The sequence below is a fragment of the Neopelma chrysocephalum genome, unplaced genomic scaffold (assembly GCF_003984885.1).
Source record: "Neopelma chrysocephalum unplaced genomic scaffold, ASM398488v2 Primary Assembly neopelma1_283, whole genome shotgun sequence".
NCBI classification, from domain to species: Eukaryota; Metazoa; Chordata; class Aves; order Passeriformes; family Pipridae; genus Neopelma; species Neopelma chrysocephalum.
The window spans coordinates 585,798-602,521 of NW_020897945.1; the positions used below are offsets into that span (position 1 = coordinate 585,798).

The following is a 16,724-nucleotide window of genomic DNA, read 5'->3' on the forward strand; positions in this document are numbered from 1 at the left end:
CACAGGCCCCGCAGAGCCTTGGGCCACCGGCCCCGCGGCCGCCCTGCACCGAGAGCGAGCGGGTCACGAGGGAGGCACCAGCACGGGGCAGCAAGGGCCAGCTCAGAGAGAGGAGGAGGAACCCCAAAATAGCTGAGACTGCCCCAAATGACAGGCTGACCTCACAAAAACAGAGCCTCGGGGGCGGGGGGCAGTTAGGGAGGGAGGGAGGGAGAGCGGGAAAGAGAAAGGAAGAGAGAGAAAGGAAGAACAAGGCACTCCTGAGCAGGGCTGAAAGTTGGCTGCACATGTCAGGATGGACACTGAGCAGTGCCAGCTCCTCAGAGAAGTAATCCAAAGGGATTGCTTACAGAGGAGTGTGCAGGACATGGGAAGGTGCCAGTGTTTTGGGACATTGTTTGCTTCCAAGCACAGCAAGACGTGCCTCCGCTACGTGAGAGGGTTCACAGACCAGCTCCACAACCTGCCAGTGCTGCTGCCCCCTCTTCCCCCTTTCTCACATCCCACTAGAGGAGAAATCCCAAAACTCTTCTTACCTGCAGCCACAGCCAATAATCTGCAGGGAAGTGATTGTTTTCCCCAGGACACATGCAATGCCCTATGCAGGGTGTCATGGAGGAACCCTCTGGCTGCAGGAGGGTTCGGACACCAGCCAGGCCTTGTGCCATCTGCCCCCAGCCCAGGCTGAGGGGAGGGGGCACAGCCATGGGGTAGGGGCAGAGGGCAGGCCCTGCACTGGGACAGGGCAGTGGGGCAGAGGCAGGAAAAGGGTGGATGACCCAGACCTGCTGCCCTCTGGACAAAGGAGCGACACACGTGTGGGAGGGCAAACAGAAACCAAGGAGAGCAGCAAAAAGCATGGAGTGGGGAGAGGGGCAAGAGGCAGAGAACAAGTGATGGCTGGGGGGGAGCAGCAGGGCAGGAGGCAGGGGCTGGGCTGGGAGTGAGGGAGCTCTTACGTTTTCTTTTAATGCCAGTTCCTTTTTCTCTCTTTCTTTTGGTTGAAGGAAAGTGCTTCTGAATTAGTGATAGAAAGACGCCTCTGAAAGTAAGATGCAAAATTTATTCCAGCTACCAGGAACACGTGCCAGTTACCAAGTACCACGTGTGTATTTGGGAGAGCCCCACATGCCAGGAAGAGAGGTCAATCCTGCCCCATGGCTGCCACCACGGGCTCAGCCAGCCCCGGATACAGGACAGCTCCTGGAGCCTGAGAGTGTGTCAAGGCTGCAGGAGCTTTATAGAGCAACCAAGAGGGAGTTTTAAATGGGAAACACTACACTGGGAAGCTGCTACATCAAAAATCCAGTAAGTCCCAGTAGTGTCCAGCCCCTCTCCATGCCCTGAGAGCACAGACCACCACCAGGCCATCCAACAAATGTGCTCCACCAAACCCTCTGATTCCCTGGCTGTGGGCCTGCTTCCCACAAAACCAAGTGGCTGAACATGGGTCCGTAGTGGTTTCAGGTGAATGGAAAAAAACATCAGAAAAAATGAAAACCAAAGGTTTCTGTGGGCAGTTCTACAAATCAAAGAGCAAATGTTTAAAGCTGACTGTGTGGATGAACCCTCAGGGCAATGAGAAGGAGGTAGTGAACAAGCTCTGCTTGAGAAAAACCCCAAAAAACTCAAAAACCCAAATGTTGCAAGTGACAGATGAGAGGATGAACATGTCAACTCCCCTGGGTGAGAAAAGGGAGCATTGGAAACTGGGGAGGGAGCTCCAGGACCCTTAGTGTGAGGGGCTGAAGGGCACAGGGACCACACTGCTCCCCCGAGGGACAGAGCTCTGTGACTGCAGTTCTGTGGCACCAAGAACAGCCCCTTGTCCCGTGTGCTGGGGTGACCCTGCCCAAAAGAACACTCTGGAGCCTCCCTGCTGTGCAGTTCTGCTCATTTCCCGGCACTCGCCCTCCCTGTCTCCCTGCAGACAGAGCCCTGGGCTGGAATCCATTCACAGAACAATGTTTATTTTTAACCCCATTTCTCGGCATCTTTAACCAACCACTCCTTCCCAGCACACTCCCCTCCAGAAATCCCCCGAAGTGCTGGAACACCAGGACACACATTTGGAGGCTGAGCAGATGCCAGGAGACACTCAGTGATCCGGCCAGGGCTGAGGAACACAGAGTTCCTGCCTTTGGGGCCAGGGACAGTCACACAGTGTGGGACCCCCTGGCTCCAGGGACCACACAGTCCTCTACACCTGAATTCCATGACATGGAAACCAATCCAAGAGATCAAGAGACCAAATCACTCAAGCAGCTGCCAGACCTGCCCTGTGCACTGTCACCAAACTGTGGTTTGGGCTGGAGACAGCAGAGTCACACAGACCAACCCAAACCCCAGCACCAAGGGAGGAAAGCTCGGCCTAACCCAGACACGCACCAAAAGTCACTCCAGAAGAAAACAGCCCTGCACTACAAAGGAAACACAACCCAACCCCATGTCCCAGGCTTTTGTCACCCGTTGTGCAGGTTCAGCCACGTTCAGGGATGGGCTGGTGTTTTGGAAGCTGCAGGCAGGAGGGGGAGGAGGAGCCTCACTCTGCTGAGTGGGCAGCACGAGTCCTGCTGCTGGCTCACTGCTGGCACAGCCAGCTCTCCTGTCAGCTGGGATGGCCACACAACCAGGACACTGGTCCTGTCCCATACACGAGCTCAAAGCCAACACTGGTGGATCCGAACTCCTCCCTTGCCCTGCTCCAGGGATGTCACCTCACAGCATCATCACAGCCTTTGCCATCACAGGAGATTGTCTTGCTCAGTCCTTTCATGTCAACACCCTCATTTTCCAGAACCAGACACACACAAACTACATCTGAGCTCCATTCCTGGCTCTCCTACACCTGCCAGTTCTTTTACGTGTGTAGAGAGTGGGATCAGGCTGTTCCTGCAAGTCTGGACCACAGGAGATTTCAAAACCCAGGATGTAGCTCCTACAGTGCCCCACAGACCCCTCTGAGTGTCCTCTCCACGGTACAGGGGGAGGTGACGTCAAACTGCATTTCAAGAACAGCCAGTGCTCCGTGCAGGAGCTTTCCTCCCACTCCTCTGGCCTCCCACGCACCCCCAAAGGCAAACAGGGATTTTTAACTCACTCTGCAGCAGAGACAAAACGGTTGAGATGCCCATCATTCTCATCCAGGACCTCCCTGGTGCGAGCCTCCCCGGTGGACTGCAGGCCGATGACGATGCACTGTGGGGACACGAGGGATGGCACAGGGATGGTCAGGGCAGGGGCACAGCTCCAGGCTCAAGAGGTATTTCCCAGACCCAGGTACTCCCCTTGAACCCTGGCCCAAATAAATCCATGCTGGGCCCATGGCAGGGCTCCTGATGAAGAACCATCTCTCAAATCTTTCAGCATCCAACAGCCCCCTGTGCTGACCCCACAGAGAGTGACTCTGAGCACAGACCTGTGCTAGGGATTTTCTGCCTAAAATTTCCAAGGTGCACCCAGGTGGATGAAAGGACAGAGCTGTGCTCAAGGTGAAGGGTCTGGTACTTCTTCTAGAATCCCAGGGTGGTTTGGGTTGGAAAGGACCTTAAAGCTCATCCAGTCCCACCCCTGGCCATGGGCAGGGACACCTTGCACTAGCCCAGGTTGCTCCAAGCCCCATCCAGCCTGGCCTTTGACACTTTCAGCTTGAACATGACCCAAAATCCCATCCCAGACCAGCCTCCCCACACCCACCACACACCAGCAGAGGGTAATGCCCCGGTAGAGGAGGCAACATTAACTCCCCAGCACCATTCACTGGGAACGTTCTGGAAACACGGGCACAACCACCACACCTTGGGTCAGGCTGGTGGGGCTGCCCCAGTACCTTGTCCCTGGCCAGCTCCTCCCGGGCCAGCTCCACGAGCCGCCGCACCTTGGCAGCGATGCACAGGTACTTGAAGAAGCGCTGGTGAGCCGACCAGAACTGACCCCACAGCGACTTCCGAGACTCCAGCCCGATGCAGTCGGCTGCCTGCTGGAACACCATCAAGGCCTCTGCCCACTGCAGACGACAGCGAGAGGCACGAGTTAATATCCTCATCTCCACTGTCATTCCTGCTGTGCAGGAGGCGATCAGAGCAGTCTGGGGGCTGATAATCTGCTTTAGGATCAGTGTTTATGTAGCTGCGTTGGGCTGAATGAATGATCTGGTCATTCTCTGCACCAGCATGACAAAGCTCTGGTTTGCAAATATGGAACTTCCAAACAGAAGCAAAAAAGTGTAAGGTGGTGGCTTTTTACATCAGCTGACCGTTGTGTACCCCTTTTCTTTCTAATGTTTGAGGTCATGGCCTCATTTAGGGTCTTCAAACCCTCCCTCACACCAGTGGCCATGCCCAAAGCGTGGGTGAACCTCAGCCTCCCACTCCAACGGGCCCAGCTCACCAGCTTGGCTGCCTTGTCATAGACAGCCTTGTACTGCTCGTCCAGCGGGATCTCCTCGATCCTGAAGGTCACCCCAGTGAAGCTGAGCTGCCGGGCAATGTACATCCCACTGACCTTCATGTCCATCGCCACGATCTCCATCGCCCCGACTCCCCTGTGAGAGGGCAGCAATTGTGGGACCCAGCAGTGACCCCAGCAGTGACCCCAGCAGTGATCCCAGCAGTGACCCCAGCAGTGATCGCAGCAGTGACCCCAGCAGTGACCCCAGCAGTGATCCCAGCAGTGACCCCAGCAGTGACCCCAGCAGTGACCTCAGCAGTGACCCCAGCAGTGATCCCAGCAGTGACCCCAGCAGTGACCCCCAGCTGCTGCCACTGCAGCCCCAGCCCCTCCCCTGGCTCACGCATCCCCTTCCCACAGCTCTCCCTGCCCGGGGGGGGACAGGACCCACCTCTTCTCAATGGCGTGCAGGAACTCATCGAAGGCTCGGAATGGGGTTCCCTCCCCCCAGATCCCCAGGCGGCTCATGTAAATCATGTTTTTTGGCTCCGAGGCACCTGTTTGGACAGAATTCACTGTCAGCAAACCCACAGCACCTGGGAATAGTTGTGACTCAAGTGAAGAGAACTCTGAAGAGGTTGTCATTTGCCACTGTGCCTTAGGAGACCTTTCCAAACATTGTCCTCCCTACACTGAGTGGGCAAGTGTCACCACACAGCTGGAACAGCTGGCCAGGAACAAGTTAAACTGGAGAGAAATTAGTGTGATCTGCCAAAAAGCTACAAGTGACACGAGTGATGGGGCTTGAGGCAGATCTTGGCACTCTGAGCTCCTCTCCACTGACCTCTCCTCACACAGCCTCGTGCTCTCAGCACACACACTCACACCTCAGAGTGGCCTCCAGGTCAGAGGAGACCTGTCACTCTTCACACCCACCCCGTGAGCAGAGCAGCTCACCTGTGGCACTGGCATAGACAACCCTTGCTTGAGGCAGCTTGTTCTGCAGGTCCAGCACTGCTTTGCCCATTTTGGTAGAGCTGGCATTTTTGGCTTTGTGGCATTCATCAAACACGATCTGCAGGGCAATGTCAGTTAAGGAGAAAGGATCTATTTTCATCCCGAGGATGGGAGCAGACAGAAAATACAGCCAAGCTGCCTTCATCCAACCCAACACCCAGTCCCAGTACGGACCCACTTGTTCCCCACACATGGAATCTGCTGGCTTTGCCCAGTCCTCTGCTCCTCAGACCCTAAGTCGCCTCCCCCTCCCTTTCCCTTCACCTCCAAGGTGTGTTTTGTCTTGTAATGCTGAGGGAGTGGAATGTGAAAAGGTTAATCCCAGCTGCTTCTTCCCCTCCTCCCCTTAACTGCATCCTGGGAGGAGGAGGAGGAGGAGGAGGAGGAGTGTGGGGGATTCATGTGCTCACAGCACTAAAATACCTCCCGCAGGCACCGGGCTGCTCCCACAGCAGTTCCCCATGACTTCAGATGGCCCCAAGCTCTTTGTTCCCTAGTGAAGCACAATCACAAGTGGCAGTCCCTCTCTCTCTCCAGTTTTTGACTGTTTGGGTTTTTTTTAAGGATACAACTCCATCAAAGTTTTCCCTGCACCAGTCCAAAATCTGTTTTAGGCGCGTCCTGTGCTGTCCCCCGGCCTGGCTCTCGCCAATCAGCGCCGAGTAGGTGGCAAAGAGGACTCCTTCTGAGGTAGCTGTGTCACCGTATTTAATCTGCAGGAGGGAAGAACCAGAGCACACACACACTCATCACTGCTGTCCCCAGCACATCACAGCCCTCCCTGCCCACAGCCGGACACACACTCCTGATCCCAGAACAAACCCCCGTCTGAGCTCAGAACAGACAAAAAGCTGTTAGTAGCTGATGCCTCTGCTGGCACTGAGACAGGGTGATGACAGGGACTGTAAATGTCTGGAGAAGTGCCCCAGCCAATGTGTCAGCACATCTGGACGCCTGCAGTGAACTGTGGGGAACACGCGAGGACGTCGATTTTCTGGCAAAAAAAGTGCTTCATTTTTTTAAGCAATAGTTTAGAGTGTTTCACTGCTTTGAACCCTCCTGCCTGTCTCAATTCCTTCTAGAAAATCCTTTTCTCTTTGACCAGGTGAGATTGTTGCCTGTCCCACTGCCGTGGGTCTCACCTGTAATGAAATCCAAGGTAGGGGAAAAACCCCTGGCCCCAAGCTGAAGAAAGTTCCATTTAAAGTCTTTTGGGGCTGAAAACAAAATCCCTTTCAGTCTCTTAGTGGAGGGCATCCAGAGGTGTCAAACACCTGTGGTTTCTATGGACTTTGTAAAAGCTGGTTGTTCAATACCATTAAAACCAGAGGAGAGGGTTTCAGTGAACTGGAAAACACTGGACAAAGACTCAAGCAGGCCACAAAGAGCCCTGTGAATAATCATCACACAACTGCTGATGGTGCTTTTGAGAAACACTTCAGCCTCATCACTGAGTAACTGAAGAAAGCCTGAAAATCCTCTAATCTGCTCATCTGGGGGAAATGCCCCCATGCAGGCAGAGGTGACACTGCCCCACGTGCCCAGGCAGAGCCTCCAACTGCTCCTGTGGGCTGAGATCCAGGGCAGCCCTGCAGCTCCTCTCCTACCTTGTTCAGAGCATGCACAGGAATGTGGGAGGCCTCGATGTCCTTCAGGTCTCTCTCAGCATCGTACTTGAGATCATTGGAGACGCTGAACCTGTGAAGTGGGAGTGGGGTGGGTTATCTCCTCCTGGGGTGGGTTATCTCCTCCTGGGGTTGGTTATCTCCCCCAGGCAGTTGGGGCTGGTTATGTCCCCCGAGCAGTCAGGGCTGGGTATCTCCTTGAGGAGTCAGGGCTGGGTATGTCCCCAGGCAGTCAGTGATTACCAGCTCTGACTAAAGCAGGAGGAGCCGTGCAGAGCTGTCACATCTCCACTGCCCACACAGCCCAACCTGAGATCTGACAGCTGCCCCTTGGCACAGGCTGTGTGTGATCTGCAGCAAAGCCCCGCTCCTGGCTCTGCACCCAGGAAGCCCATCACACCCCTCCACGACTCCAGAGAGAGCAGGGCCAGACTGGTCCTTGCACCCCCAGGAGCACAAAACCTGCTCTTTCACAGTGACTCACCCTCCATCCCTGCTGCAGGCAGAATATCCCCATTGCACAGGCAGCAGCCAGGCAGTAAGAGGTGGAAACGACTTACCCAAGGCCACAGCATGACTCAACTCTAAAGCCAACATCAGCACTAAGGAATTCCTTACTTCTAGATCCAAACTAACTCCAAGGTCTTACGGGAAAAGAGAGAAAAAAACCCAACAACTTACCACAGAGCTTTTTTCCTCCCTTTAAGATAATTTTCAAAGATGATGCCCGCAACGGTCCTGCCCTTTCCCACTCCGGCACCGTCCCCGATGAGGAACCCAGCTCGCTGCCCATTGGGCAATAAAACTTCATGTTGCTGCAAAATCAAGAACAGAACTGGAAATTAAACTATTTTTGCCTTTGCTAACAGCTTTGATGTGAGCACTCCTTAACCCTTCCACACGTCCCATCGATGCACGTGCATGTCCTGCTCAGACAAAGGACGGCAGGAAGGGTCAGGGGTCGTGGCCAAGCTCACAAGTGGCAGTTCATGGAAAAGGCCTCAAAATTTACAGCTCTCCACAACAAAAGCCCAGGGTTCTTGCCTTTTTGGGAAACAGACCCCACAGAACCTCCTGGCTTCAAATAACCCTTTGAAAGGCATTTAAAATGCCAGAGGAGTTTCACCACCTGAATTACAGTTATTTTAAGCCACGTGGACACCTGTCCCTACCAGAGGCAGTTTTCTTGAGGTGTAGGAGATGGGCAAGGTGCAGGCAGTACCTGGCAGGCATAGATGATTGCTTCCAGCTGTAGTGCAGAGAGGGAGCCCTTGTCAGCCACGGAGCATGGCAGGGACAGGCTGTAGGTGATGTCAGGGGGGGGAACGCTGGACAGGGTACTCGTCTCAACCACCAGGTCAGGGTGGTGCTTCCCAATCTTGGCTAAATGACAACAGAACATGGGTAAGTCGAGGTCTTTACTCCCAGGGGCACTTCAGAGCTCATCAACAGGCCGCAGCCCTGGTCACTGTAGAGTTTTCCCAGAAAACCACAAGCCTGGGAGGTGCCATGGTGAATACCAGATACTGCTCCCAGGAAATTAAGGGAGCAGTGAAATAGGCTGGTCCACAATGGAGTGAACAGCACTTCCCATGGCAACACTCACACTTTGAAGGGATGTATTCTGCATAGGTCTCTGTTTGCCCCAACTCTTCCGTTTCTTCCTCCTCACCCTCATCCTCCTCCTCTGCAGGAGCCTGAGACTGGAGAGAAGCGTTGACCCAACGTTAATGTTGAGCTACGGACACGTGCAGTGCCACAACCTGCCACTGAAACCATCCCCCAAACCCTCCAGACACAATCCAGCTCATTTACAGACTAAGGGAAACCACCAGCGGGGGCCTACCCCAGGGGCTGTATGAGCTGCCTGGTCCTCACCAAACTGGGGAAAGATGTTTGCAGCACTTTTCAGATGGGCTGTGCCCTCCCCTGCACCTGGCACAGCTTTGAACCAGCGTGGTGCCAGCAGCACAGGGCAAAGTCCTGAGAGCCCAAAGTGTCCCTTAACACAGTGAGGTTCCACCCCAGGAAATACAACACACTCCTGCAAAAGGCAGGGACCTGTGTTTTCTTGTCTCATTCCCTCTGAAGGGAAAAGGGTCAGAACTGCTCCCCCTGCACTGGGATGTCACCAGGAGCCTGGTGTCCCATCCCACAGAGGCCAACCATGGCTCTCACCTGGTAGCTGATGAGGAGTGGGGTGTTGGGGACAGCAGGAACGTGGTCATGGGAGCTATTCAGGCCAGGGAATGGTGTGCTGGATGAGAACAGCTGGAACACAAAGGGTGCAGGTGAAGAAGAGCTCCAAACTCTCAGCCCTCCAACCCAGCAAGCACAGAAATACACCAACAAAGATCCTTGGACACGTGTGATCCCTGGAGCATCCAGCCTGCTGTGCCACAGCGAGGAGGGAGAGCTCCCAGGACACTCTGGGCTGGGGGGACTCAGGCAAGGAGATCCTTTGTCTGCTCCCACACAAACAATTTCACCCTGGAATTTCCCGACAGCGAGTAAGGTCAGGCCAGCAGCTCGTGACATCCAAAGCAATCAGCAACTCCAGGAGCAGCACTACTCCAAGTTTACAGCCTGTGCAGACTGCCAGGCTCACACAGCCTCATGCTCCACCAGCAGCAGAGAAAGAGGGGAAGATCTTAGGCATAAACACTCCTATTTTTAAATAAAATCAAAAAAATAAAAAGAAGAAGAAAGAAAAAAACCCACCCTCCATTCCTGGAAGCCTGAGTCAGAATTACCAGAAGGAAGCTGGACGGAAGAGCTGCTTTTAGTGCCAGCAAATCTGGAGAGCAGGTGAAACATCCCCACCTACAAATCCCAGCTCAGAGTTTGGTCTCAGGCAGGAGGAAGGCCTGGAGCTGCTGCAAGGGCAGGAGGTGTTCTTGCAGCTCCAGCAGTAGGAGGTGAATACAGGGCTGGTTTTGCATCACACAGTCCCCAAAGTACAAAGCTCCGCTATCCCGATCCAGCTCTGGCACTCAGCATTCCCCCCCAGGAACTGCAGAGGATGCAACAGGAACCTTGGTTGCTCAGAGCATTTGAAAACTACCCACACAGGTGAGAATGTGCTGTGAGGGCCAGAGCAGGTGGGATCAGGAGCTGCAGTGGGAGATGGATGATCCACCTGCACAATTCCTGCCTTTCTCCACCCTCCCTCACCTCCCAGTTTGATTTTCTCCTCCCTCTGTCCTAAGGGCATCCAGAGAAGAGGAACACAGATCTGTGAGAACACGGGGCTGGAAGCAGGAGGGAGAGTGATAATTGCACAATCACAGCCTCGGTCTTACTCCATTTTTTCCCTCTCTGCATTTTTCTCCATTTTGTCCCACCTCACCATGACTTCCCTGGGAAGGGAATCAGTCCCAGGCCAAGCCCCCTCTGTGTAAATCCCTTCCCTGGGTACTGAGCTGGGAGAAGGGTGAAGTGCTGTCAACAAGCTATAAAAAACTGCATGAGCAGCTCCAAAATTCCAGCCACAGGCTTCCGAAGTAAGTCTGTGCTTCCCAGCCTTAAAAACACTGGGAATGTGTGAGATGGATGAGAGAAAACACGATATGACAGGGACTATTTTTAAATGGTATTTCCCAACTCCATTACAAAGGGAACTGTTTTGTCTGCTGCTCCTGCAAATATTTCACAGGGTGGCAGCTCTTCCCTAACTGCCCATTCCTGACTGACAAACAGCTGGATGCAGCTCCTCTCCTTGGGATAACAGCTCTCCCCACAGGAGGCAGCTCTGCATCCTCCAGCCCTTTCCTCCTCAGTCACAACACCCCACTCCAGACTCAGCACGGGGCACCTCAGTCCAGGGGTTCTCAGGGAGCTTGGAACGTTTATTTTTAAAGAGGACAAGGCACAAGGCTGTTCCTGTACCTGGGATCCACAGGATGCATCCAGCTTGGCCCCTGGGATGTCCCACACATCAGAACTGTGAGAGACTGATGTTCCTGCTCTGCCTGGGCCTCTGAAACAGAAATTCTGGAAAAACTACAGTCCTGATAACCCAGCCCAGTGGGGTCAGAGCTGAGTGATGTCCTGGATCACACGGATCAGGATGGATCAGGATGAATCTGCCCGGGTGTAACGTGACTGATGCTCCATTTGTACTGAAGCTTAGTGACTGCTCTGGCTGCTGGCTGCTCAAAAGCCAAAATTCCTGCAATTCTATGGACAATTACACTGTGAGGATGTGGCAAAGGATAGGGAGAGATTATCCAAACTGCTGATATCATGTACCAATGTGCAGCTGCCAACAATGAGTCAGTTTGACAATCCTTTCACCCAGTGTCCTGGTCCACAGTGCCCCCTCCATGCAAAAACGAAACCAAAATCTCCTGTCCAGGATGCACCTCCCTGACACCTCCTCAGGAAATATCACTCAGTTAAAAAACAGCCCAAAAAGCAACAACCCCGCCCAAACCATCTCTGTCTCCAGAAAACACAGATAAGAAAATGTTTAAAATAGCTGGAGATTCCTTTCCAAAGGAAGTTGTTTATAAATGGAATTCCAAGGAGCTAATTGGCCTTATCTGAGTCCAAGTGCTCCACAGGACAAAAGGGGCTGAGGGCAGGACGTGAGGAACAGCAGGGGAGAGGGATAGGGACAGGGCCAAGGCTGGAGCCACTGCTGTGCCCACACCAGTCAGTCTCACACTTGCACAATACTTATCTCTCCCTTGTTTTCTTCACACTGAATTTAGAACAGCTTTTCCCAGTAATTTTTTGCTGGTCCTAGGTTTGCAGACTGTGTGTGATTGTCTCGTGGCAACACAGCCAGAGACACTGGCTGCAAAATACAGCCTCTGAGCACAGGAGAGCCTCAAAATGCAGCAATGACTATGGCACAGGCACCCCAGGTTGTCTCCTGAGGTATCCACAATGAGTGTTTTCCCTCATTCTTCCTAAGAGAGTGACCTGCAAAGGAAACCCCCGGCACAGCTCGGCGAGAGCCGGGACCGGATCCAGCGGATGGGGAGGATGTGGCTCCAACAACCCCTGGAGGAGGTGGCTGCCCCTGGTGACCGTGTCAGCCCCCAGCTGAGGCAGAGCAGATGGCAGAGGGCTGCTGAATATGCCCAGGACCACGTGCTGCTGTGGGATTGCCAGGAGATCCCACGCCCCGGAAAACTCCGGGATGTAAAAGCTTGCAGGGACTTGGACTCACAAAGTAAACACAAATGGTGAGTCTAAAGTTGAGACAGTTTTTCAGTCATTGTAACTGAAATATTTGCCCTGGAGAACAAACAAAAGGTGCTGCTGCTGGGGGGGCAGTTAATGATCCATGTCAGGGTGGTTTTCCTGGAGCCCATCCCTTCAGCACTCCTGAGTGCCCTGTCCAGGTCACACTGGACCTGCTGAATGTTTTAGGGATACATCCTCCTCGGGATGTACTTCCCTGCCACAGCTGCCAGGAGAAAGAGCTAGTGCCTGTGCTGCACTCTGGAAGAGTGTGTGAATCCCTCTGAGGGTGCCCGGATTCCCTTCTGCTCCCAGGAGACCAAATATGTGTCACCACTTCACCCCTTCCCTCCTCCAGTGAAGCTGGTAACAGCAGAACAGCATCATCACAGCTCAACCTCACCCCCAGGGAACTGGGTTGGTTTCTGAAGTCCTTAAAAGCCCCACAGGATGAAGCCTGAGGTGTCTCCTATCTTCTGGGGAGGACGAGGGAGGAGCAGCCCCTACCTCGATGGGGTTCTGTGGTGTGTTCACATCCCATAGTGTTGGCACGTGGTTGAGGCTGTCGGCGGACAGGAAGTCCTTGGGATCCGCGATGTCCGACAGGGAATCCGCAGGGGACGAGAAGAGGGAGTTGTTGGAGAGCTCATCGAGGTATGAAGAGTCCTGAAATGGAGACACGACCAAGGTTAGAGGAGGCAGGATGAAGCCAGAGAGCTCCTTCCTTGCTCAGCCAGCAAGCTCTAATTTCTTGCTGCCAGATGAGCAGCCCCGACACTTCACGCTCCACAAAGCTCAGAGATGAACCTGAGGCTGAGGACACGCTCTGTGGGGCAGTTGGAAAATCTGCTTCTTGAAAAAGCAGGAAAACCCCTGGCCAGGAGTGCGGGTACACAGCCAGGGCTGACTCGGGCTGTGACATCCCTGCACACGGAGGAGCGGGAGAGAGGCATCGGTCCCCTCCAGTTTGTGCCTGGTTAAAGAGGCTGCTGAGGGGTGCAAAGGCCTCAGCCTGACCCCCTAAGGACTCCAGGATTTCATTCATGTGCAGAGGCCCACAGAGAACCAGCCACATCTGATCACAACGTGGCTCTTTCGCTGCAATTTCCAACACGGCTCTATCTGGAGCCCCTGGGAAACATCCCTCTCCTCCCGGCAGGCCCTGCCCACACGAGGCTCCCAGGAGTGCTGCTGTCACCTGGGTTTGCATTTAGGTAAATCTGGGCAAATCTACCCATCCTCTTCCCAAGGGCCAGCCTCAGCCTGGACAAGGACTGTGCTCCAGCAACAGGGACCGGGCTCTGCCCTTGCTCTTTTTCTGGTGCCTGGGCTGAGGGGGTTTGCAATTGTTTTATTTGGTGCCAGCTAAAGTCACACAGACTTTAGCTCAGAAAGAGCCTTCAGTCCCCTCCCTAACATCAACCTCTGGTCTGATTTCTATATTTCAGGTGGTAAGAACCAAGAGCTGATAAGCACTTCTTGCTCTACATCCTTGGCTGTGGCACAGATCCCTGCCCCTTCCCCGGCTCCATCCCATCACCTCAGCCCTCCTCCCATACCAAACACCACTTTCAAACTTTGTCAAAGCAGAACTTTGTCTGCTGTTTATTGAAGATCAATGTACTTCCAGCACTCAGGTCTGGCTGGAGATGAGTCTCTACCCCAGAGGGACGGGCAGACAGACCAGTAGCACAGTCTGTTGGCGCAGACTCTGCCAACACCAGTCAGGTCTGTGGTTTCTCACAGGGGTCAGCTCTGTCAGCACAGCCCAGCCAGAGCAGCGTGATAACCCTCTGCCAGCAGAGCCAGGGGCTGGTACAGGAGGAATCGCTGCTCATTTCTAGTTAAGGGCCAGTTTCCCACTCCAGGCAGAAAGGCAGCCAAAGAGTTTTAAGAGTCACTTAGCCCTGCCTGACACAAACCCTCGAGCAGCTGAGCCTGGCTGTGCTGTTCCTGAGAGCTTCAGGCCAAGAGCTGGGTCAGACACCTCCTAATTGCTATCCAAAGTTCCAGGTTTCAGTGTTTAAACCTCCAGGACACGTTCCCTTCCCCTCTTCCCAGGGATGTCTCCTGAAGCCGCCGTGTGCAGCGCTGGCACTAAAGGAATGGCAGGTGTGATGTGGGGGGTTGGATTCCTCAAAAACCAACCAGGGGACCCAGGAACTCCAGGAGCAAGGGCTGTCTGTGGGTCTGGCAGAGCACAGTGGCACCTCCTGCCAGCAGCGGGTGCTGCCATGTGCCCAACGGGCAGCGCTTCCTGTGCAGCTCTTGCTCTTGGTATTTCTGGGGCTATTTTGGGATTACCCAGAAACCAAGGTGTCTGCAGGGTGAACAGGCACCCAGATTTATCACCTCAGAATTAGGGGATCTCTGGGCTCCGTTTCACACTCGAGAAAGCAGAACAACACTGGGGTGAACGTGGCCTTGGCCAGAGCGAGTGCCCTGTGCAGGATCCCCGGCTGGTCCCGTCACTGAGCCATGGTGAGACACCTCTGAGCGGGGTTTGTTCTCCTGCAAGTGGCACTGACAGAGGTTGGGTCAGGAGGAAACATCTGCACATCGTGTTATGGCAGCAGGAGGCTGTGGGGCAGCCCAGAGTGGCCACTGCATGTCCGGGTCCCAAGGACAGGCAAGGGCTGGGCTGGAACAGCAGCAGGATCTGCGAAAGCCCTGTGACCCCACCTGAGACATCCCAGCAAGTGTCCCCCACCCTCCCAAACCCAGCCCCTTCCACCCCCAGCGAAGAAGGCTCCAGCCCCTCCATTGCTCAGGGCACTGGGCTGAACTGGGGAGAGGAAACCAGCCTGGAAGGCAGAGGGAGGACAATACCAGTCCTGGAAGTGATGCAGTGATCCCATCCTCTCCCAGCATTACAAGGCATTAGTCACGAACTTCCAGAGTCTCCCATTTGTCTTAACTAATTGCATTATCTAAAGAGCACTAAAGTTAATCACCTGCCAGGTTCCCCACCCAAAGAACTTCCACCACCACGGCACTAAATTGGCCCTGCTTCTATCAAACCCAGAGTAATTGCTTAACAAAAGGCCACAAATAACCACAACCACTACAAGCCATGCCTGCACTAATCACTCCACTGGTTTATCTGGCCCAAACTGGAGCAGCTGCCTTGGTGTCCTGGGGGGGAAAAAGAAAGATCATCACCTCAACCAAGAGCTCATGGTCAGGATCCTCAGGTGTCGGGGTTTGAAACAAGTTCTTTTGTCCCTGTTTCAGACTGATTAACCAGAATTTTAAGGATTTCTCATTGGAAACATGAGGTTTTACAGTAACAGCACTTCTGTTTCAGTACAAGTTGCATTTCTGCAACAGATGGAATTTGTCCTGCCAGGCAGGATTTTTACTTCAGATGTTTTTCTGCAACAGTTCTCTACATAAATCTCATTCCTGGAATTTGGCATCTCCGTGGCCTCCTCTGGACTGGCCCCAGCAGGTCCAGGCCTGTCCTGGGCCGAGGACCCAGAGCTGGGGGCAGGGCTGCAGGTGGGTCTCGGAGCAGAGGATGAACTGATGCTGCTGTGGCACATGGTATTCCTGTCATTATCCCAAAACTGAGATTATCAAACCCAACAGCTCACTCCCTAGAAAAGACCAGGAAAAAAATCAGGGTAAACCAGCCCAAATATTCAACCTTTCTCCAAGCCCCTGGGAACAGCTCAGCTCCTTTGGTCAAAACAAAGTGTTAAAAATAATGACATAAATAAATGATATAAATAAAATAAAGAACAGGTGAAGTCTAAATACAGAAGGAATGAGCATCCTAAAAATATTTTTGGCCATCAATAGAAACGTTTTATTTTCTCACAATCCAGACACTGAGGAAACAGTGTCTGCAGAGCAGCTCTGGATGACTGCACAGCACAGCACCCAGGCGAGAGAGGGTTTTATTAAAAACCAAAAAAGCCATGTATATACCCAAATACACACCCACAACCACAGCCAGGCTGTCAGCAAGGAGAGATTTGGCACCTCAGAAATCACAGATTAAGCACATTATGTTCCAGGAGCTGCAGACAATCACTATCAAATCTTTTAGCTGCCAAACCCCAAAAGTTTTCTAAATTCAGGGTGACAAACCGGCAATGGGGAGGGTTCAGCTCTGGCTGGCTGATGTTCCCCTCGCTCCCTGCACCCAGCATCTGCTTCGGAAATAAAACCCCTCAAAACACCCACACAAACACACGGATCAATCCCCACACAGCTCCTTCCCTCCAAATTCCACACTCAGTGACCGACTGACAGAACAGCGTCCAGCAAGGCAGGTTCCAGCAAAATATAAATCCCATCTTCAGGACAATAAATCTGTTCCCGGTGCCCGACGCGGAGAGACATCATTCCCAAAACTCTGCAGAACTGCCGGGGACACCCGCCCGGGGAGCAGCTGGGGCCGGCTGCCCACAGCCAAGTGCACCAGGAATTCCGAGGAGCGGGAAAAAAAAACCAGGAAAAAATCAGGCATTACCTTGTAGAGAGACGGGAACT

At 53.6% G+C, this 16,724-nt stretch overlaps 1 protein-coding gene across 1 annotated transcript in view; it reads right to left on the minus strand.

The window, feature by feature from the left end:
- The window catches only part of SBNO2 (strawberry notch homolog 2), a 38,488-nt gene that overhangs the window by 8,148 nt on the left and 13,616 nt on the right, over positions 1-16,724 (minus strand). The window contains exons 4-17 of the mRNA XM_027704581.1: positions 12,732-12,890; positions 9,210-9,302; positions 8,638-8,734; positions 8,254-8,414; positions 7,713-7,846; positions 7,014-7,104; positions 5,976-6,119; positions 5,347-5,464; positions 4,841-4,946; positions 4,390-4,543; positions 3,830-4,006; positions 3,101-3,198; positions 960-1,042; positions 8-43 (exon numbers count right to left, since the gene is read on the minus strand). Coding sequence (XP_027560382.1) covers positions 8-43; positions 960-1,042; positions 3,101-3,198; positions 3,830-4,006; positions 4,390-4,543; positions 4,841-4,946; positions 5,347-5,464; positions 5,976-6,119; positions 7,014-7,104; positions 7,713-7,846; positions 8,254-8,414; positions 8,638-8,734; positions 9,210-9,302; positions 12,732-12,890 — 1,651 coding nt within the window. The remainder of the gene's footprint in view (positions 1-7; positions 44-959; positions 1,043-3,100; positions 3,199-3,829; positions 4,007-4,389; positions 4,544-4,840; positions 4,947-5,346; positions 5,465-5,975; positions 6,120-7,013; positions 7,105-7,712; positions 7,847-8,253; positions 8,415-8,637; positions 8,735-9,209; positions 9,303-12,731; positions 12,891-16,724) is intronic.